The following is a 20,189-nucleotide window of genomic DNA, read 5'->3' as shown; positions in this document are numbered from 1 at the left end:
GATTTATGCTTAAAGGGATGGTACAGTATTGGTGGAGATGAGAATTGGGCTTTTAACTTTTTGCGAGATACCAAGAAAACACTTAGATATAAGGAATTCAAAGTTTATTTGATGAAAATCGGGTTTGGAATGACTGAAACATCAAAAACACAAAGTAAAACAAAGCGATCGTAATAAAGTGTAGGTCCCACACTTTAATCACTCTTTTTTGGATATCTCGGCCATTTCAAAACCAATTTTCATCAAATAAACATTGAATTCCTCATAGAATTACATGCTCTTTCATATATCATATGAGGTTTCTCATTATCTCACCAAAAAAGTTCGAAACCTGAAATTAGGTCTCAACCAAAACTATACAATCCCTTTAAAATTCACGTTCATCAATAGTCTCATGTCTTCGCATACACAGCTGGAGATTGTTATAAATGTCTGAACATTCTAAAATGGTATCTTCTTCTCTCCTCTTCCTCTTTCTTCTCAAACCTAAACCATTACTGTCTCTATCATCACAACATGTCTCTCGGGGATCAATGCATTTTGTATCACGTCAATCATTTTGAAACCTTATACTTCTAGCACTTTTCCAAGGATTCTCGCCGTCCTAAGAAATGACGCTTTTTGGAGAGTTTGCACATGCACCATGGTCAGACCATGGAGCTTCTCTGTTAGTAGCTCCATGGTCAGACACACCCACATCGAGAATCGATTTTCCCGTTTTAGGGTTGCTCTTCTATACCTGATATCTCTGGAGAGAATTTTTATCGACAAGTAAGGGGCGATTCCACCTGTAACAAGTAAGGCGATTATTCGCGTTCGTTCTGTCGTCTTTGGTCCACATACAGCACGCATGTTTGCTAATCACCCGCATGTTTCACTCCCTACATCGTATCATTATCAGAGCTTCACATCTAGTCTAGGTTTCCAGTCGCAATGTTGTTAGTTCCGCTTAAAGGACCGAATTGCTGTATAAAACAGAAATGGGCACCTGACACATTTTATTTACTATATAGATATGTATCAGAACTCATACATAATAATACATTGGCAACAAAAGCTGGCATATAGAATTCATTCCCTACGTCTGACATGAGAAATCTCCGTATGGTTATAATATCACCAACAGAAAAACACTTCTGATCAAGCATGTAAACATCCGTCCAAAACAATCCATCCAATGATGGTAAAATTATTACTTTTCTCACAATTACTTATAACTGCTTCGAATTATGACTTGAAAGCAGGAGAATTGACACGTACAGAATGTAGACGGTTCTTCTCCAAATATCACCCATTACATTTACCTACACGGGGTACTTTTATCTAACACTTTAAAACACGTCATGCAGCTCATAGTAAACATTTCTCTGTTTCCAAGTTTGTTTTCTTGGTTGTTGTTTTTTTGTCTCATTTTCTGTCTTGCATACAATATTCAGCCGTTGTCGACTTCATGTAGTCATTAAGTAAGCCTCCAGTATTATTGCTAAACTATAACTACAGTTAACCCTGATCTCCTGTTTGTTTGGCATATCATGTTATACGTAGGCACCCCCCCCCCCCCCCCTCCTTACATTCATGCAAATGACTGGTATAATACAGAGTGCAAAGATATAATGAAGCTACAATATACTGTATCGTTTTAATGGATTTCGGCTTAATAGCTATAACATGCAGTCGTATTCGCATTGTATGCGTTTCTACCAGTCTTTTTGCTAAAAATCACCACAGAAGATGTCTTCAAAATTCATCACTAATTAGAAAGAAACTCCTATACTTTCTCTCTTCAAGACTTGTAACGAATGCACTTCCCACTGTTGGGCAGACTATACAAAGGACGTCCCAACTCCGGTTCGAATGTGGACTTGACCAAGTCGGATTTCGCTTCTTCCAAGAAGAACAGAACAATATACATGTAATACAACATATCCTGCAATTGCAAAAGTAGCACTTCTAAAGCCATTTTACTGGTCTCAGAGAGGACACTTAAGTTGGAGAAGTAATGTTTGTGGGGTTTGTGTCTGTTAGTTTCTTTCTTTGATTTATTTCGTAGAGACAAGAATATTCTCGTATTTCTAATAAAATGGCTTGTTTATTATTTTGATTTTAAAAAAAAATCTTTTGAAGATAACTTTTTTTGGTCAGTTTGCTATTTTTTCTTTCTTTCCATTACAACCACACCATCTGAAATAATTACATTACCAATCACCGTAGCAGTTAATGATGTAATTATAACTTTATTGATGCTACTCATGCCTGTTTCTGAAACAAGGGCTCCTATACTACTTCAAATACAGTGCACTACCGTTATAACAAAATTCTTGATACAACGAAATCAAAATCCAGGCCCGAAAAGTATCATCTATATGTCTTTATATGCTATTTATACTGTTCAACTACAATGAAATTCGATACAATGAATGAAATTTGCCGGTCCCGAGGACGTCGTTATAACGGGGATACACTGTATAACCAAGGAGGTATACCTCCTTGGTATAACGACATTTGATATGTAAAACCTCATATGGGGGGGGGGGGGGTATTACTTCAGGATTGTACGAATCTTCTCCTTGTTATCTTGTACGAACGCCATAAAATCCTTAGTCTTAGGATCCAGGCTTTTTGTCTCGCTGACACTGTACTTGGGGTGCTCCGTCTGGTAGAAGGCAAACATAGCTGCAAGGTCATCGACTCCGGGGAAGCTTAGTTTTCCAAATTCTTCAGGAGACATCTGCCGTTGAATAAAGTGAATAAACGAGAAAAAAAATAAATAAAAAGGAAACCAATGCTTATTCATTTTCATTTACTGAAGACAATGTGTCATCATTACATCGGCTGCTTTTACGTGATTTTGACTTCGTGAAAGTTCTCGATAGACCTCGACAGACTTCAAAGACTTATTTTATGACTCAACAGAAATATTTCATGGGTATGGCTAATGTGGTTGGCTTGATGATGTTTAATGTTTATAGGTGTTGTTCAACTGTCCACCATGATTCGTACGATGTTGTTACTGTTGCAGCAGCACATTATTTTTTACTGCTCGCTCGTACATAAGTGACTGATTAAGCATCCTGTTTTTGCTTAATGGTGAGTATTCAATGTTAAACGAATCAAGCTGACCAATCTAAAATTGAATAACATGTTCTAACATACGGGATTGGGGTTCACTTGTGCTGGTGGCCCAAGAACTTTGTTGATGATGTCGCAATATTCTGCCACCGTCTTCCTGTCCCCTGACAGCGAAATCACCCTTCCTTTGAACTTCTCGACGTCATTGAAGATAGCGGCCACCGCAGCCCCCGCAGAGCGGGCGTAGATGAGGTCAAGCGGTGTCTCACGCATTGGAAAGTCTGATGGTACGTCGGAATGAAGAAAATAATTAGTCTTCGTTTTTGTCATTACAAGGACTACGCTCTGTTCCCAATATATCTGTTCGTAATCTGCTGCACTGAAGACCTATACTGCTTCCTGGGCTTGCGTTGGGAACTTTCAAACTTCGTATACCACGCCCCTTTTTCATAACTAAATGAAGAAAGTGCATTGTGATGTTTCTGACACCTAAAGGCTGTAAACAGCAACATTTTTCCCCACGTCCTTCTTTGATTGTTGATATACATCTATCACAATGGCATCTCAGGGCATGTCCTCATACGAACTTTGATGGAATTTAATTTGACCAATTTTATTGTATACAAGGATCGCATTGGTCATTCACACAGTGTAATAATAATAATATATCAATTAATAAAGCGCAAAACCTATAGACATATATTCTTCTGCGCTGCAAAAGCTTCTGATGTGCTTGATAATAATGAACAGTTAAACGAAAAGATGTGTTTTGAGCCGCGATTTAGAGACTGCTACTGTTGGGGATTTCCGGACTTCTATTGGTAGATCATTCCAGAGTTTGGGAGCTGCACAGGCAAATGCTATGTCTCCCAGTGTTACTTTTGTTTTACATGTTGGAATTTGTAAAAGAAGAGTGTCCTTAAAACTGCGCAAATTGTGAGTGTGACTACGAGGTTTAAATAATAATAATTCGGATATGTACCCGGGGGCTTGACCGATGAGTGACTTATATACAATCAAAAAAATCTTAAACAATATTCGTTTACGAATCGGAAGCCAGTGTAAATCGGTGTAACGGGATAACAGAGTCTGGTATACTAGTAGAAGTGAGCCAATGCTTCTGGAATCATTGCATCAAACATGAATTTTCATTTCTCCATAAGCCCTTTATCTGTGACAACTGGCCTCGCAATCTATTTCAATTTCATTTTCAATCCTTTTTTTTTATTTCATACTTCTCATATATATCAATATTACATCACAAGTAATAGCACAAGTTCTTGTACCTTGTCAATGATGAACAAAACAAACAAAAACAATATACATTTGTAGTATGATACACATGGTATAACTATAATGATAACTGGTCGAAATCTCCGTTCCGGGTTGTACAAAGAGAAGTATAACGGGACCTACATGAAAGCAAGCTTGTTTGGCTGTAAGCCCCGAAGGACTAAAATCAAATGAGTTTACTTTGAGTGGTTATATGGGAAGTTCCAAAGGTTACAGGAACTAAGGTACAAATGGACAGACAAACATACACAACGACAGACTGACCATACGAACACATACATATCAAGGGCAAGTAATAATGTCCTACATGCGCTCATGCACAGTGCGTTGAAGGCTTTAGCGGCAATCATTTATTGACATTTACGTCAAACGATCAGCGCAAAATCTTAAACACAGTGCAACGTTTTCTCTGAAATCAAGTTTCATCTAAAAGGTGTGACATTTCCGAATTGGAAACACATGAGTTGCGTATTAGCTGGTCCTGACGACAGACATGACATACTTACTGAAGAGATATCCTCCCGATTCAAGCTTCGTGTAATTTGTTTCTGCCAGGAAGTTTTCCATGTATGCTGCATATTGAACCGACGTTGCTGTCAAACCAGACTGGAACATGTATTCGTCCACCTCTGACTTACCGTCGAAATGGGAGCATGCCTCACCAGTCAGCTTAAAACAAAAAAGAAAGAAATTAAACAAAAATATATATATATATGTTGTGTTTGTACAAATGAATAAGAATAAATGGCAAAAACAAAATCAGCTGAGCGAATGATATCCAGATGAATGAAAAACAAGTAAAGCATGTATCAGGAACACCGAGAGATTTAAGTAGAACTAAACCCTAATACCTGATAAGTGAGTTAAGGAATGCAGCAATATTAGAACAAATCATGCATACACAACGATACAAAGAACATAATACCCAATGACGAAAAATCAGCATATTTTCACATGTACATCATATTGAAAGAGCACATTACTTTGCGTTGACATTATGCATTCATACCTTTTTGACCGCAGGCAAGCCACTATAGACAATGTGCTGGACGCCGACTTCCTCAGCTGCATCAACGATGTTCTTGCCCTGAAGAAGAACGAAAAGTAAGATACCCACTGACAAGTTAATAAAATATTCCAAGAATATGCAGAATTTCATTACAACAAACAAACAAACAAACAAACAAACAACCCCCCCCCCCCAAATCCTAAGCTTACTGGACATACTACGGTATAGAAGGAAAAAAATCCCTGTCTTTGGGATATTATGTCTTTAGATGGCTCGTTGCCAAGTCACTTGGAACATGGACCCTATGTGGTAGGGTCCATGTTTGGAACAACATCTTCAAAATCGGAAGAGCCGCACCAAAGAACTCTACGAACATGTAGAAGAGGGCTGTTTACAACCCAAAATAATCTTCACGTCACTGTTTATCACGTACCTACTACTTAGTATGATATTGATCACCTACTGGTTGCGAAAACAGATGTGAAACGTACAAATTTGGGTTAGTTACGCAGTTACTCGCATACAATCAAACCTATATCGCCTGACGGCTTCTCATGTAGACCGTGTCTATATAACTTGGATCTCCCCTTCTAATCAGCGAATTTTATTCAATTTCCTTCGATAATGCAGGTGCTCTACATACACCTTCTAACAATTAATTATGTTGTTGGAAACGTTTTCAAAAAGAGGGAAATCGAGGATATACTAATATACCATTGCTATAATTTCGCAAATTTTAACGATGAAAAAAAAAGGAGAGGGTAACATACCATTCCTGCGTAACCTGGTCTTCCAAAAATCACTGAAAGATCCTCATACATAAAAGAAGATTGTTAAACCCATTCTCACCATTGGCACTTTAAACATTTCCCAGTAGTTTGTGACTGCAAACACACCGTAGCTTCCCGCCAGGGCCCCCTCTAGAGACGCAACGTCCTCCATGGATGCCTGCACCATCTCGACACCTGTTGGTAAAAAGAGTGTGCTAATTTGTAATAATTTATATTCCAGTAAAGTACATGCTGTTGGTATATTATTGGTTTAGAGACTCGGTGGCGAGCTGATGGTGACTAAAATTTTGCTAGTTGCGGAGACGTGTCCACGATGTCTTTTGGAGACCAGCCGGAGACTTTTTGTAGTTTTCAGCTGGTGTTGGAGACATCCCAGTCAGTCCGCAGCACGTATGCTAATGAGCCGATCCGGCAAGATTTATTCAGCACTCTCGTTGACGATCTTTGCGTTCGAAAGGTGTCTCGTCGTGCGAGATTTTGCGAGACTTTGATAGGGCTATGGTTTTCACAGTGTAGCGACTTGTACATACATTTGTCATGGCTACAAGTCACAGTAAATTGTTCTCCAGACTTTGATCTTTATTTTGATACTAAATTTGCGTAAAACATCGGATCTTATCATGACTATATTAGGGACTTTTCGATTTGCACGTTGAGCCAGGCGTCACCCTGTTATGACGTAGTTTTTACGTACTGCGCATGCGCGAGTGTCGACCCTCGGCTCGTCGCACAAATTTCGAACGCGTTAACCCCGGTTATCACCGTCCACCCAAATCGGTTGCGCCGCGCTCAACCCACCTTGCTATGACGTCAAACTCCTCTCGGGTATCGTGCGGAAGAGCACGATGACTCTCGGGAAATCCGTGCTCAGTTCACCTGTTTTCCTTTTTCTTTCGAGAGAATATTTATATTCTAATTACATGAAAGCTTATGATCTCGATACGTCACAGCAGCAGCGCTGACATACAAACTACAGCCTTTGGTACATACTTTATTTGTCCGTTTTCACTGTTTCGCAATTTGCAACTGCCTACCGTAGTCCCACACATGCATTTACACGTAATGCTTTACGCAAACAGATCTTGGTGCTTTTGGCCTAGCTAGTGCAGCAGTGCATTTGCCTAGTAGTCTTACCATGCATCATGTTTTAAAATCCACATAATTCCTCCCAGGATACGCATCTAGTCAAAGACAAAATAAATATTACAAGTACATAAACGAGTCACAAATTCCGCATACTAGTATATGCACGCAAGGCACAGGTTGCCTCCTGCACACGCCACGCACGAGACGTGACGCCGCGGCGTCACGAAATCGAAATGTGTTTTAGCAGCGGGTCAACGTACTGACGTGACGCCTTGACGTACGGTTGCGCTCGGCGGCACGTCCTTCTCGTTCACCCAATCGAAAACTCCCTATTATCAGTTGAATTTGCGTAAATTTTACCTGCTTTTCACGGAAGATTTTGTCGTCTAAAGTTCTTTTTTGGTTCCTGACCGGATTAAGAAACTGTTGTTTCTGATTTTGGCTTTTTCGTAGAGAGGAAACTTAGATGCTCATCATATATTGGAGTCAAGGAGACGCAAGCATGATTTATACTAGTTTTTCCGTTTTGAAATGTCTGTAAAATTCACTACTAAGCCGGAAGTATGCTCCACGCAAAGTGTACTGTGGCGCGAAAGCGTTCTCTCATTGGACAGTGCTTGCATTCAGCGCTTGAACTACACGCATGCCAAGAAACCGCAAGTGGCATGAAACCGTTATGTAGCAGCGTAATAACGTAATGCAAGCGCTGAATGTAAGCGCTGTCCAATGAGAGAGCTTACTCTTGAGATTACACGGTTTCAAGCTGATCAGCACTGACATCGATGTATATTTTACTGGTTCCTGACCGGATTAAGCAACAAATTGTCAAGATATTTACGTGGATACAAAGATTAGGAGATGGACTACCAAATAAAGCATTTTCATTGAGACGCATGGTGAACTTGATATTTTTTGACGTCTTGAACGTGTACTGCACGAATTACCTTTTTCATCATTTTTCAAGCTCAAATTACGCGATGATATTTTTCATTTACAATAATTTGAGTAACATGTGACGATATTTTACATATTTTCCTTGAATTTGATACCAAATTTCTGAACATAAAGTGTATTTTTGTTGCCGAAAGCCCAAGGACAAAATCCCCTTACGCAGCTCATTACGTATGCAAGCCTACAGCGGGCTTGCATACGAGTTGAATAAATACGAGCGAATTATCGGGTGCTGCGGACTGACTGCATCCCCGCGGCGTCTCCCTTGTTGCGGCCACGTCGCAGTGAATGACATTGTCCGCAACGTCTGCAAGACGTCTCTCAACCTTGCGGAGACCAATTACAACCTCTATAAATGGCGACGATGTGGAGACTTCGCGGAGACGTCCTGGCAACTAAGAAAGCGTCTCGGAGAAGTCCTGCTGACTTCCGGAAGAATAAGGCGTTACCTTGTTTGAAGATGTCTCAGACGTCGCTCCGGAGTCGCCTTTTTGGTGAGAGGGCGTGCCACTTTTGGGTCTTTCGAGGGGCAAGCGTTGCGACAATCGCTGCTATTACTTCTCCTCTAGTGAGATAGCCCTTAAAGGGACTGTACAGTACTGCTTGATGTGAGGATTCAGATTTAATTAAGTATAACATTTTTAGTGAGATAATGAGAAGCCTCTTATGAAATATGAAAGAGCGTGTAATTTCAAGATTCAATGTTTATTTGATGAAAATTGGCCTTGAAATGGCCGAGATATCCAAAAAGCGATCCATATAAAATTGACAGGCCATGACTTTTATTAGGATCTCTTTGTTTTACCTCGTTTTTAGATATCTCAGTCATTTCAAAACCGATTTCATTAAGTAAACGTTTGATTCCCCTTAAAATTGTATGCTCTTTAACATTCCATAGAGTGGTTTCTAAACATCTCGCAAAACGTTACAAGCTGAATTTTCACCTCAACCAGTATACTTTACAGTCCACCTTGAATTTGTATCACCAATTCTGTAGGCCTACGTTGTTGTCACGTCTCTACAGAAGATGTCAACGTGAACAGTAAAGAGGCAATTCGAAAGTTAACACATTCAAGAAAACGTAAAAAACAAACAAATAAACAAATAACTTCAAAAATACCAAATATCACATAAAGTAGCCTGGTATTCGTAATTTTGATTTGCCAGGTAAGTTCAAATTTTGGATATTAGATATTAGTTCCTCCCGCGGATCTCACACCCTAACATTGTATAATACAGAAACGGAAAAAATAACTTTATTCGGTGTAGTTATCGAGTGTAATAGAGTCACTTGAGATGGTGTGAGGCAAGACAAAGAGGACATGTTTTCAGAAGAACATAACTGATTTGTAGGTCCCTAAAGGAGAATACCATACAATTTTCATAATTTACTCAGTAAGTGAAGTACTTAAATCGATAGATTTGGGGAACTCATTGTGGTCCCTGAGAAGATAAATGAATATTCTGAAAAATCAAAAAAAAAAAGAATTACATTGAACGAGGAAGATGACATAGGAGGCATACATATTTCAGTAATGCAGCACTGTAATTGCACTTGCTTAACTTCACCTGTGTAGAATTCATGCATGCTTTATTCTTTTGTTCTGCTTCCTTGAACATCCAATCATGCATTCGTGTGTAAAGCTTTAATTTCACCATCCTCGTTCATTTTGATTTTTTTAATGAATTTTGAAAACATTCTAATTTCCTCATCGCAAGTATATTTCTGAAACTCTGTAACTAGTTTAACCAATTTAAGATGTTCAAATGCTAAGGTATGAGGATCATCCGGAAGTTTTCCCTTAAAGTTACACACAAACGCTCATGATATCGCTAGAAATTACATATTGTTTTGTGATAATTTCGAAGTTCTTCCCCGTTCGTAACGCCTTTATATGTATCTAATGGGGCAAAATTTCGCTTTGGCGGCTTGGGTTTGTTCTAATTGCTATCATAAAAAGCAGTTCATAATTAGCTCATGTGCATATTGGCACATGACCTTTCAGTTTGTTTGTTTGTTTTGTTTTGTTCGTTTTTCAGGTACTTTCTTCGTTTTCAACAAAAGTATGGTCCGTCATGAGTCCTACATGGCGCGGTTGCTTTTGCGACCCTCTGAGTCCTCGCGATCTTAGCCAGAAAGTACGGCGGAAGCAGTAACGATTGGTCGGTCGTGAAGGTATCTTTTTATGGTCAAGAACTCTAATAACGCAAGTAAGTGGCGGATCCAGAGGGGGCGCATCGGGCGGGCGGCGCCCCTCTTTTTTTGTGTGTGGTTTTGTGTGTGTGTGTGTGTGTGTGTGTGGTTTATTTGTTAAAGCAAAAGAAATGAATAGAAAAAATGGGGGTGAGTACGCATCTCCCCTTTGATTTTGTAAAGGTGCTTCCCCTTTACGGAATTCTTGAATCCGCCCCTGCAGGTGATATAAATGTTTGACTAAAATACAGGGTATAATTCACAATATGGGTCTGCACTCTCCAATTGTTTTTCTATTTTTGTTTTGTTTTGTTTTGTGTGTGTGTGTGTTTCCTGTCTTGTGTGTGTGTCGGGGAGTGGGAGTGGGGAGAGAGATTTTGACTGATGGGACAAATGGCTGCAATATCCATTGATATCCGGTCATCGTGAACCAACATTTCATTTCATTTCATTTCATTTCATTTTATTGTATTCTTCTCCTTTTTCCAACAGAACATAACACAGTATAAATTAGGAATCATATCACAATCGTGTACATACATCTTGCAAATGATATCAAATGATACAATAATAAAGTTACATGCATGTATACGCAAAAAAATACAAGGTTATGTTTCTGTTGGAAAAAAAAAAGAACTGAGAGGTCCACTAAAAAGCAAGCTAATCTAATGAAATACTTATTTGCATATGCTTAGCCAAGTATAATTTAAGACAATGCCAGAACGGTTTAAAGTAGCGCATGGTTGGAAATCAATTATACTTCCAGCCATTGGAAAGAGACTCTATACTTACATAATTTTTGGTGGGGGACAAAGGAAATTGCCGTTGAGTTTTTGGTTGGATGGTTGGCTGATTTTTACGAAATCAAAATCTGACAAATGTATCCTTTTTATAGGTTAAAAGGATCTACTTAGTATACTACTTCAGTTTTTTGAAGAAACTGGGTCGCAGTTCAATTTTGTTATCATCGGAAAACAATCAATGCACGCTCCATCCTCGGAAATTCACTCGACACGCGAAGTTCCTCCGGTATTAGAGACCGACTGGAAGTGCTATAATTATAATACCCAGTGACCCATTTCTCGAAGAGCGTGCTGACAACAAAAGGGCGCGCGCCCTCCTTACTCTGCGCTACACAAAAATAAATGCACAATCTTGGCATTATACCTGCGCATGGCATTGCACAAAAGCAGGTGAATTACATACACGGCGATATCATTATCATACACCATCCCTTTGCGAGCTCAAAATCCAGCAAACCCTCTAATTCGCCTTTGCGCTCTCTACGTTACTACAGTGATTCCATCACGCACCTTGTAAGCCGTATTAACTACCATACGACCGGGGAGGGGGTAGTGCTCTGCTTTCCCCCTCCCCTCCCCCGGAGTCCTTTGCTTTATTTTTTTTAAGGATTTGTCTTTTTGTATTTGGTTTTTTTTTCCCAAGATCCAAAGGAGGGGGAGAGTTGCAGCCCATTTAAGCACTCCCATCCCACCACCACCCCCGCCCCGCAACCCCTGCATCATAGGTCTATGGTTGAAAGAATTTTGCATAGGATCAAAATCCAGGCTGCAGGCTAGTGTACACTTTATAATTATAAACATGCTCTGTTAAAATTGGGTTACATACATTAAATAACATGACGACGTCATATTGATGAGTAGAAAAACAAGAAATGCGACAGTAAAATGCAAGAGCAGCATTCTCGCGATAATTACAATTATTTTTTTTCCCGACGCTTGTTATCGAATATTTCAGATTTGACAAATCATATGCTCATGTCGTAAATGGGGCCTGCCTTGAATTTGTTATCCCCATGCCGATCAATCTGCACATCTGACAAGAGAGCGAGAGAGATGAAGCAAAATTGATGCAACCAAAGGTAAGGTAATCGCGCTATCAACGCTGCGTTTAGCGTATCAAACTCGCGTGGATCGATGAAAGCTGCGAGTGATATTATGACAAATTATTGATATAAACCACTTGTATTATGGTGAAAGTTTACACCACAATATTTATACTCTTGTATTTTATTTCCTCCAAGGAGACCGTGCCCAACATCCTATCTATTCTCTCGCTATTATACATACGGTACAGTGCGATGAGCGAAACGCGTGCTACTTTTACTGCAAGAGCGTCATGTGCTTCCAGCTTGTTGCGATGCATCAGGTTGAATGCGTGCTTTGCTTGAATGTTTTGACCCGTTCCATACTGAATTCTGAAATCCCCATAGACTTAATATACAAACCACCGGGTTCCCGTACGGAACGGGTTAACCGACGAGACTGACGGGTGAAAGCCGTTTACGAAAACAAAAACCAGTACACGTACCGGGTAACTGTGGATTGCAAAATCGACTTAAATAGTACATGTATTTGTATTTCGAGAAGCTAGAGTTGAGTTAATTAGAATTTTATCATCCGACGCCCCCATCGTATTCTAACTTTGACATCTAACTCAATTTATCTTATACAATAAATGGGTATCATAACTGAGCGGCTAATGTTTGCGAAAGTATCGAATAATAGTAGATTCTAACTTTCGTCAGGGCTCGGTAACAGTTGTGATCAAACTAAAAAACAGTTTTCATTTGTGCAACCAGTTTTTCTTATCGCAGAGGATTTTTGAACATGTTCAAAATTTCAATTCGCTGTTTTCTCCGCTCACAGTTAGAAACTTGATCCCGTTACGTATCTTTGGAAACATTTCGGATACGTAAATACATGTACACCATTTTTTTTTTCTTGTTTTAGACACTGAAGAACATTAATTCGAATTGTATAGTGTTTGTGATAACATTTCGGCATAAATAGCGAAAGTTTTAGCTTATAAATATTCCGATGCTGTTTCATCACAGCCCTAGCCCTCGAAACGATCTTAACTGTATGAACTTGCGGCGCGTCACCTTGATTGTGATTGTTTTGCACTGGCAGATGTTAGTAGTCTCTGCTTGCACGCAAAGATAATCGTCTTTTTTTTTTTTTGTCCAAAAATTATCTTGCAATAACCGGAACTCCATATCACCATAGGCTAACACGCTAATCTATTTGGGACCGGGCGATTCATCTCGTTATAAGCGGATTCTCGTTGTATCGAATCATGTTACAACGGGATTTCCCCTGTCGACATACGATCTGCATCACCCTCACGCATATGGCAGAAGAGCTGAATATCATACATCAATAAAACCACCCTCTGTAGCTCAGTATCAGAGAGGGCTCGTAGATGGTAGACTATGTGGTAGACCCAACCCCACTTTTTTTTTCTTTTTTTTTTTTCTTTTTTCGTGGAGTAGTAATTTGTGAGGTGTCGCGATCACTTTGCCAACGATTCGTTCGCCGCGCGGTGCGATAGGCTTATGCGGTTATTAAACACAAAACGATTCGTTCGCCGCGCGGTGCGATAGGCTTATGCGGTTATTAAACACAAGAGGGCGACATAAAAAGGATAGGACACACACAAGAAAAGAACAAGAGCTTTGTCTATACGCCATACTAGTACCTTGCTCGCTCAAAGCCTTTGCCTCAGCGCTCTCCACATTCCTTGTGATTCCTCGCACCTTGTAAGATGTATTTTCCAGCAGGCCCCTGACGACAGATCCTCCCTGCGTATCAGTAGCTTCGAACACGCTTATTAACTTGCTCATTTTTCTCAAAGGAGTCAACGAAATTAGAGTATAGTGGGCATACTCGTGAAATAGGCCCTACCACTGCGTGTCCGTACTAATACTACAGCGGTTCGCCTGTTTCTACTCATGAATTCAGCCCCGCCGTGTGTCGTTCATCGGAAGATTAGCACGGCGGTGGGGCTTTCTTCCACCGTATATCCTAGGGACTTTTCGATTCCCCCCGTGGACGTGGCCGTCGAGGAAATGACGTCATTTTAAGGAACTGCTCATGTTCAAGGTTCTCCAGCACGTCCAACGCCAGAATCGCTAACGCGTGATGTATTCGAGGGATTTCACGGCCACCAGAGATTTATGACGTGATGACGTCATCACAGTACGTCACGAACGGCGTGCCCTGAAATCGAAATGTATGATAACACCGCGGTCGTGCCAAGTGGACTGCGGCCATTTCGAGCCGCTTCCGTACGAGACTGGCGGCCACGTCCACGCAATCGAAAAGTCCTAAAAAATACTCGTGAATGCGGCCCCACCAAACGGCGTTTACGCGAGTTTCCACAGCATAGCATCTTTCCTCCTCCCTTTTCTCGTTTTTTTTTTCCTTTGGTCTTCAACTTTTTATTCTCGAAGGACTCCCTAATGTCCCTTCGACTAATTTAACGGCCAATTTAACCATAAATACAACCCTACCTAACCCTTAACCCATTATTTCCTATTTAAGACAAAAGAAATTTTAAAAAATGAGATGAAGCCCGGAAGTAGCACCAAAAATATTGTTTGCGCCCCCCTTTACGGCATTCCTGGATCCGCCCTGATGAGTCTCTCAACAGTCTTTATATACTCTGCAGGGGCAGGGGGACAGGGTGGGAGAGAGACTAGGGCTTCAGCCCCCTTCCCCACCCCCACATCCCCACACACACCTATCGATATACTTCTAGCTCTTCCACAAAAAAAAAAACCAGAGATATATATAAACAATTGTATGTATATCGACACAACATGCACTGAGGTGGTTCAGAAATCATTTTGAAGATAGAAAACAATATACGTCTGTGAATGGTTATATATCTACTGAATCCGATTTGAAATGTGGTGTACCCCAGGGCTCACTTCTAGGCCCTTTATTATTTTCTATTTTTGTTAATGATATGCCATACAATGTGAACCAATGCGAGCATCCTGTTTGAAGACCATTCCAATTGCATTGAATGCTTTACATTATTGAGTTTATGGCATTTTGATTTGGTATAATGTACGAGATATTATTTTTGTTTTTTTCTTCTTCTTTTTTTTCTCTCTCTCTCTTCTTCTTCATTTTTCCCCTCCCTACCTCTGACTTTTTTTTTGCTCCTTATTGTTAGAGTTCCTTTTTTCCTTAGATGTACCTCGCATATATTTATATTTGTTTACTGTTTCAGCTAAATTTGTGTATTTCTTGTATAGTCATTTTTAATTTGTTGTTGTTTTTTACTACTCTCCCCTACTGAATGTTTTGTGTATTGTTATGTTGTTTTTACTTTGGTTGAACCCCTTCGAAAAACAGCAATTTGCTGAAAGGGATATCCATCCCACAAGTGGTAAGTAAATAAATACAAAATACAAAATACAAATCGAATGAATCGAAAACATAACAAAAGACCGGGGAAAATAACTTCCAGAGGGTTCCATCCTAGTACCTTCCCATTGAAGCGCGGGGTACAGGGGCGGATCCAGCTTTTTATAAGAGGGGGGTTGGGGACAGTATGCGAGGGAGCGTAGCGACCGAGCCCGAGCGAGCGGAGCGAGCGAGGGGGGGGGGAGGGTGTGGGAGGGGGATGTCCCCCCTCCCACAGTAGGGAGTATTTTTGAAAATCTGTGTGTGAAAATGGCGTTTTCTTGCATCTAAAACACCACTATTTTTGGTAAAGAGGTCATTGCCATGTGCAATACATAAATAGAAAAAAAAATGCAAGTTTAAAAAAAGATAAGATTAAGATCCCCGGATTTTTTTTTTTTTTTTTTGGGGGGGGGTTGGCTAGATCCGCTTCTGGGGTGGGTGTGGGGTTGTGAGTGTGTGGAGGTGCATAGTCATAGGTGCCACACTGTTCAGAAATTGAGGAAAGATGGACACATGTTAGAGGAAATGTTCAAACTCTGCTCTGATCTTTTAGTAAACTTCAGGTCATTCGCATAATGGATACAACATTATTTCGTGTTTCGTGAGTGACGCCAATTGATGTTTGGCAATCCAAAGGTTCAGTTTATGATAAAGATTCACATCTTCGTGCAACCTTCTCATGAGGTTCGGGTTTCATCGTTTGACTTTCTGTAGGCATCGTATTTGCTTTGACTGTTGATTGGCTTTTATTTAAATTCTTGGTCAACTTCGTGTAAAATTGAAAATCCCATATTCATATTATGGCAACCTTGTGTCAATTTCAGGACGTTGTGACGGCACCCAAGCACTATACACACGACTAGGAAGAATATACGCACGATTAAGACATTAAAGAAAAGAAATCTTCTAAACAGGGTGTCCCCGTCCCTCTCAAAAAATGATAAAGCTTTGAGATTCTTTTGTTAACTTTTAAATGTTTGAAAAACACTGAACCGATCTATATCTTCAAGAGCTAATACCGGAATGCGCGCCTTCCCGGAACTTACCGTCTATAACTAACATAACTCTTATACGGTCCCCGATCTCTTTTTCAGTCAGCATCCCATCAGCTGTGGAATAATCTCTCTGAAAGCATAAAAGGCATGCTGAATGCACATTTAAATAATATGCTTAAAACCTAATGATATGTTCATCCAAGAGTCTCATTTCTAGTATACACAGCTGGCAATTGTTATTTAAAGGGATGGTACAATATTGGTGGAGATGAGAATTGGGCTATTAACTTTTTACCAAGAAAACACTTATGATATAGAACAAAGCATACCATTTTTAGAGGAATTTAAGGTTTATTAGATGAAAATCAGGTTAAGAATGACTGAAACATCCAAAAACAAAGTAAAACAAAACGAGCGTAACAAAGTGTGGGTCCCACACTTTATTAGAATCGCCCTTTTTTGGATATCTCGGCCATTTCAAAACCAATTTCTATCAAATAAACGTTGAATTCCTCATAGAATTAGTATTATTATGCTCTTTCATATTTCATAAAAGGTTTCTCATTATCTCACCAAAAATGTTAGAAACCTGAAATTAGGTCTCGACCAAAACATTCCACCTTTAACGTCTGAACATTCTGAAATTGCATCTTCTTCTCTTCTCTCCCTCTTCTTTTTTCATGCGATAAGTGTTTTATGAATACTATAAACCATTATTGTTTTTATCATCACAACATGCCTCTTGGAAGTTAATATCACGTCAAGTTCTATTCTGAAGCCAAACACTTCTAGTACTTTTCTGAGGATTCTCGCCGTCCCCAACAATGATGCTTTTCGGAGCGTTTGCACTTGGTCAGGGACACCCACATCGGGAATCGATTTTCCCGTTTCAGGGTCGCTCATCTATATCTGATAGCTATGGTGCAAAAAGAATAAAAATCCGAAATTTTATCGACAAATGAAGAATGATTCAACCAGTAAGTCGATTATTCACGTTCGTACTGTCGTCTTTGTTTACACATACAACACGCATGTGCCAATATCCGCATGTTTCACTTGTGTACATCATATCATTATCAGAGCTTCACATCTATTAATAGTCTAAATTAGTAATCGCAATTTTATGATTTCCGCTAAAAGGACCGAGGTGCTGTGTAAAACAGGAATAGGCACCTACGTTTTCATTTACACACTCCACTGGCACGGTCCCTTGCATGATTAGGTTCATTCTCGTAGCCGACTTTCTAACGTAGATGGCGGCCTTCTTCTTTACTGTGTTTTCGCCAATGATCTCTACCCTGAGGGTGTAGAGTGTTATAGAGATTTATTCTATGGTTCTCGCTTATATCCATAGAGCTCAGTAATCTTACACTACATTACTAATTCCATCCAAAGCTTTGACTTGAACTGATGGATATAATTTCATTCTATTGCAACGGTGGCATGTAAATTGAAATATAATATTCCAAGTTGCGATGTTTTAACCGTGACGGAAACAAGAGAACAACTTTGAAGCGGGTTACTTTACTGTGAGGATGCAATAATGAAATAGGCAGTTCAAATAATACAGATATTGAACCAAAATACATTTATTACGACCTGTAATGATGAGTATGGCACGCCATATCCTTTGTCATATTTTTTAAAGCAAAAAAAGGACGAATATTTCTTTTTCTCTCCTTCTTTAAGGGATGGTACAGTCTTGGCTGAGGTTGGGGATCCACATTTTTGTTTGTGTGAGATAATTAGGAGCTACTTATGAAATATTAAAGAGCATACAATTCTAAAAAGAATAATATTCAAAGTTTATTTTGCTGAGAATTGTTTTTGAAATGGATGAAATATCCAAAAACAAAGTAAAAACAAAGTGGTTCTGATAGATGGTGGGTCCCATCTTTTATTAGGACTTCTCTGTTTTTGGACATCTTAATTAGCTATTTCAAACCGATTCTCATAGAATAAGCTTGAATTCCTTATTGTACGCGCTTTAATATTTCACAAGTGGTTATCAGTTATCTCACAAAAAGTTAAAACCTGAATCCCCATCTCAACCACAACTATAGTAATTATCATCCCTTTAAATCCCAACTCAGTCAGATGGGTTGGACGCAGACCTTTATGTTGAACGTAAGGATTAGATTAACACAATAGCAAGGGTTTTCGATATCGTTGGTATGCAGTTGTTGTTGTTTTTTTAGGATAATGATAAGGGGGCTGTTCTATGAAGAAAAAAATATATATATTTTCAACAAGAAAGTTATGCGCAGCATAAAATACTATCAGTTACAGTTCCGGGCAGACAGATGACAATAATAAGATATTGGAGTGACATAGAAGCACTGATGATCGCGCAATTGCGTTAAATTGTAAACTCGTAATAACTTTGAACTAGGAGGGGGCTGCCATTTCCATGAAAATCATCAACAGTGCCATCTTGTGATACTACTCAGAACATCCCCGTGTGTCCACAGGCAGATTAAGAATGATAATAACGTTTATCATATGACGATGATAACATAATGATAATTCTGAGTATAATACCAATAGTAGTATCATGAGTAGTATACCAGTATAGTAGTGGTAGTAGTAATAGTAGTAGTTAGTAGTAGTAGTAGTAGTAGTAGTAGTAGTAGTAGTAGTAGTAGTAGTAGTAGTAGTAGTAGCGGTGGTGGTGGTGGTGGTGGTGGTGGTAGTGGCAGCAGCAGTAGGAGGGCCGGCGGAACCGGGGGTGGCGCCGGCCATGAGTAGTAGTAGTCATGGTAGTAGCAGAAGTAGAATGTTGCATGAAGATGTTACATTTATTAACTTCAGAGACATTGCCATTACACAGTTATCTAAAACCATTACCCCTGTGCCTCATCGTATGCATTGTTCGTTTAATATTCCGAAGGTTCGTAAATCCGAAAATGACATAAGGTTCCCTATTCCGAAGGTTCGTTTGTGCGCAACTTCTTTTCATTTTCGGATTAACAAACCTTTAGAATAACGAACTTTTTCTCCCCCCCCCCCCCCCATTTTAGGATTAGTAAACCTTCGGAATAACGAACCTTAGTTCATTTTCAGATTAACGAACCTTCGGAGAAACGAGCCTTTAATAGTCCCATTTTGCAATAACGAACCTTAGGAATAACAAGCTTTAGAAATACTTATGTATAAGGAGAGGGTCACCCGTAGTCAGGAAAAATGAAACCCGTCCAGAATTCAATGAGATATTTTTTTTCTTCCTCTGCTTATACGAAAACCTGACACCAATGAACATCCGTAATATTGGCTTTTAAAGCTTTTGGATGGTCAGTTTTAGGTGTTTTCGCCGCTGTCCAACGAACAATGCAGGTGCCAAAGTAGAATTTGCACTATTTACCTCAGTTGCCCTTTTAACATTTTCTAAAATGTTCTCTCAAGACATGTTTGGTTAACCACGTTAACCAAACGTCATGAGGAAATATTTCGGATTAAGAAAGCTACTTAAACAATCTCCGCAAGAAACTGAAGAATTTCCATTTGAATTTAGTACAATTTTCAAGCTATTTGACAACCAGGAGTAAACGTGTGAAAATTCGAGATAAAGGCCTCTGCTAG

The 20,189-nt window shown here is 39.5% G+C and overlaps 1 protein-coding gene across 1 annotated transcript; it reads right to left on the bottom strand.

The window, feature by feature from the left end:
* Positions 1 to 2,539: 2,539 nt before the first annotated feature.
* On the bottom strand, positions 2,540 to 14,039 carry LOC140244986 (nmrA-like family domain-containing protein 1). Its single transcript, XM_072324580.1, has 6 exons — positions 13,895 to 14,039; positions 6,221 to 6,336; positions 5,372 to 5,449; positions 4,869 to 5,031; positions 3,154 to 3,350; positions 2,540 to 2,728 (listed from the first exon to the last, which is right to left on the bottom strand). The coding sequence occupies exons 1-6, from the start codon at positions 14,037 to 14,039 to the stop codon at positions 2,540 to 2,542; spliced, it is 888 nt and encodes a 295-aa protein (XP_072180681.1).
* Between the last annotated feature and the right edge of the window lie 6,150 nt (positions 14,040 to 20,189).

Source organism: Diadema setosum, chromosome 22 (genome assembly GCF_964275005.1).
Source record: "Diadema setosum chromosome 22, eeDiaSeto1, whole genome shotgun sequence".
In the NCBI taxonomy this organism is placed as follows: Eukaryota; Metazoa; Echinodermata; class Echinoidea; order Diadematoida; family Diadematidae; genus Diadema; species Diadema setosum.
This window is presented reverse-complemented; position numbering and strand designations above follow the sequence as displayed.

Coding starts and splice junctions, on each gene's coding strand:
- LOC140244986 (XM_072324580.1), bottom strand. CDS start 14,039: ATGAGCAAGTTAATAAGCGTGTTCGAAGCTACTGATACGCAGGGAGGA. Junction 3,351..4,868: donor ATCGGGAGGATATCTCTTCA/GTAAGTATGTCA, acceptor ACGTACCATCAG/ACTTTCCAATGCGTGAGACA. Junction 2,729..3,153: donor CACAAGTGAACCCCAATCCC/GTATGTTAGAAC, acceptor ATTCAACGGCAG/ATGTCTCCTGAAGAATTTGG.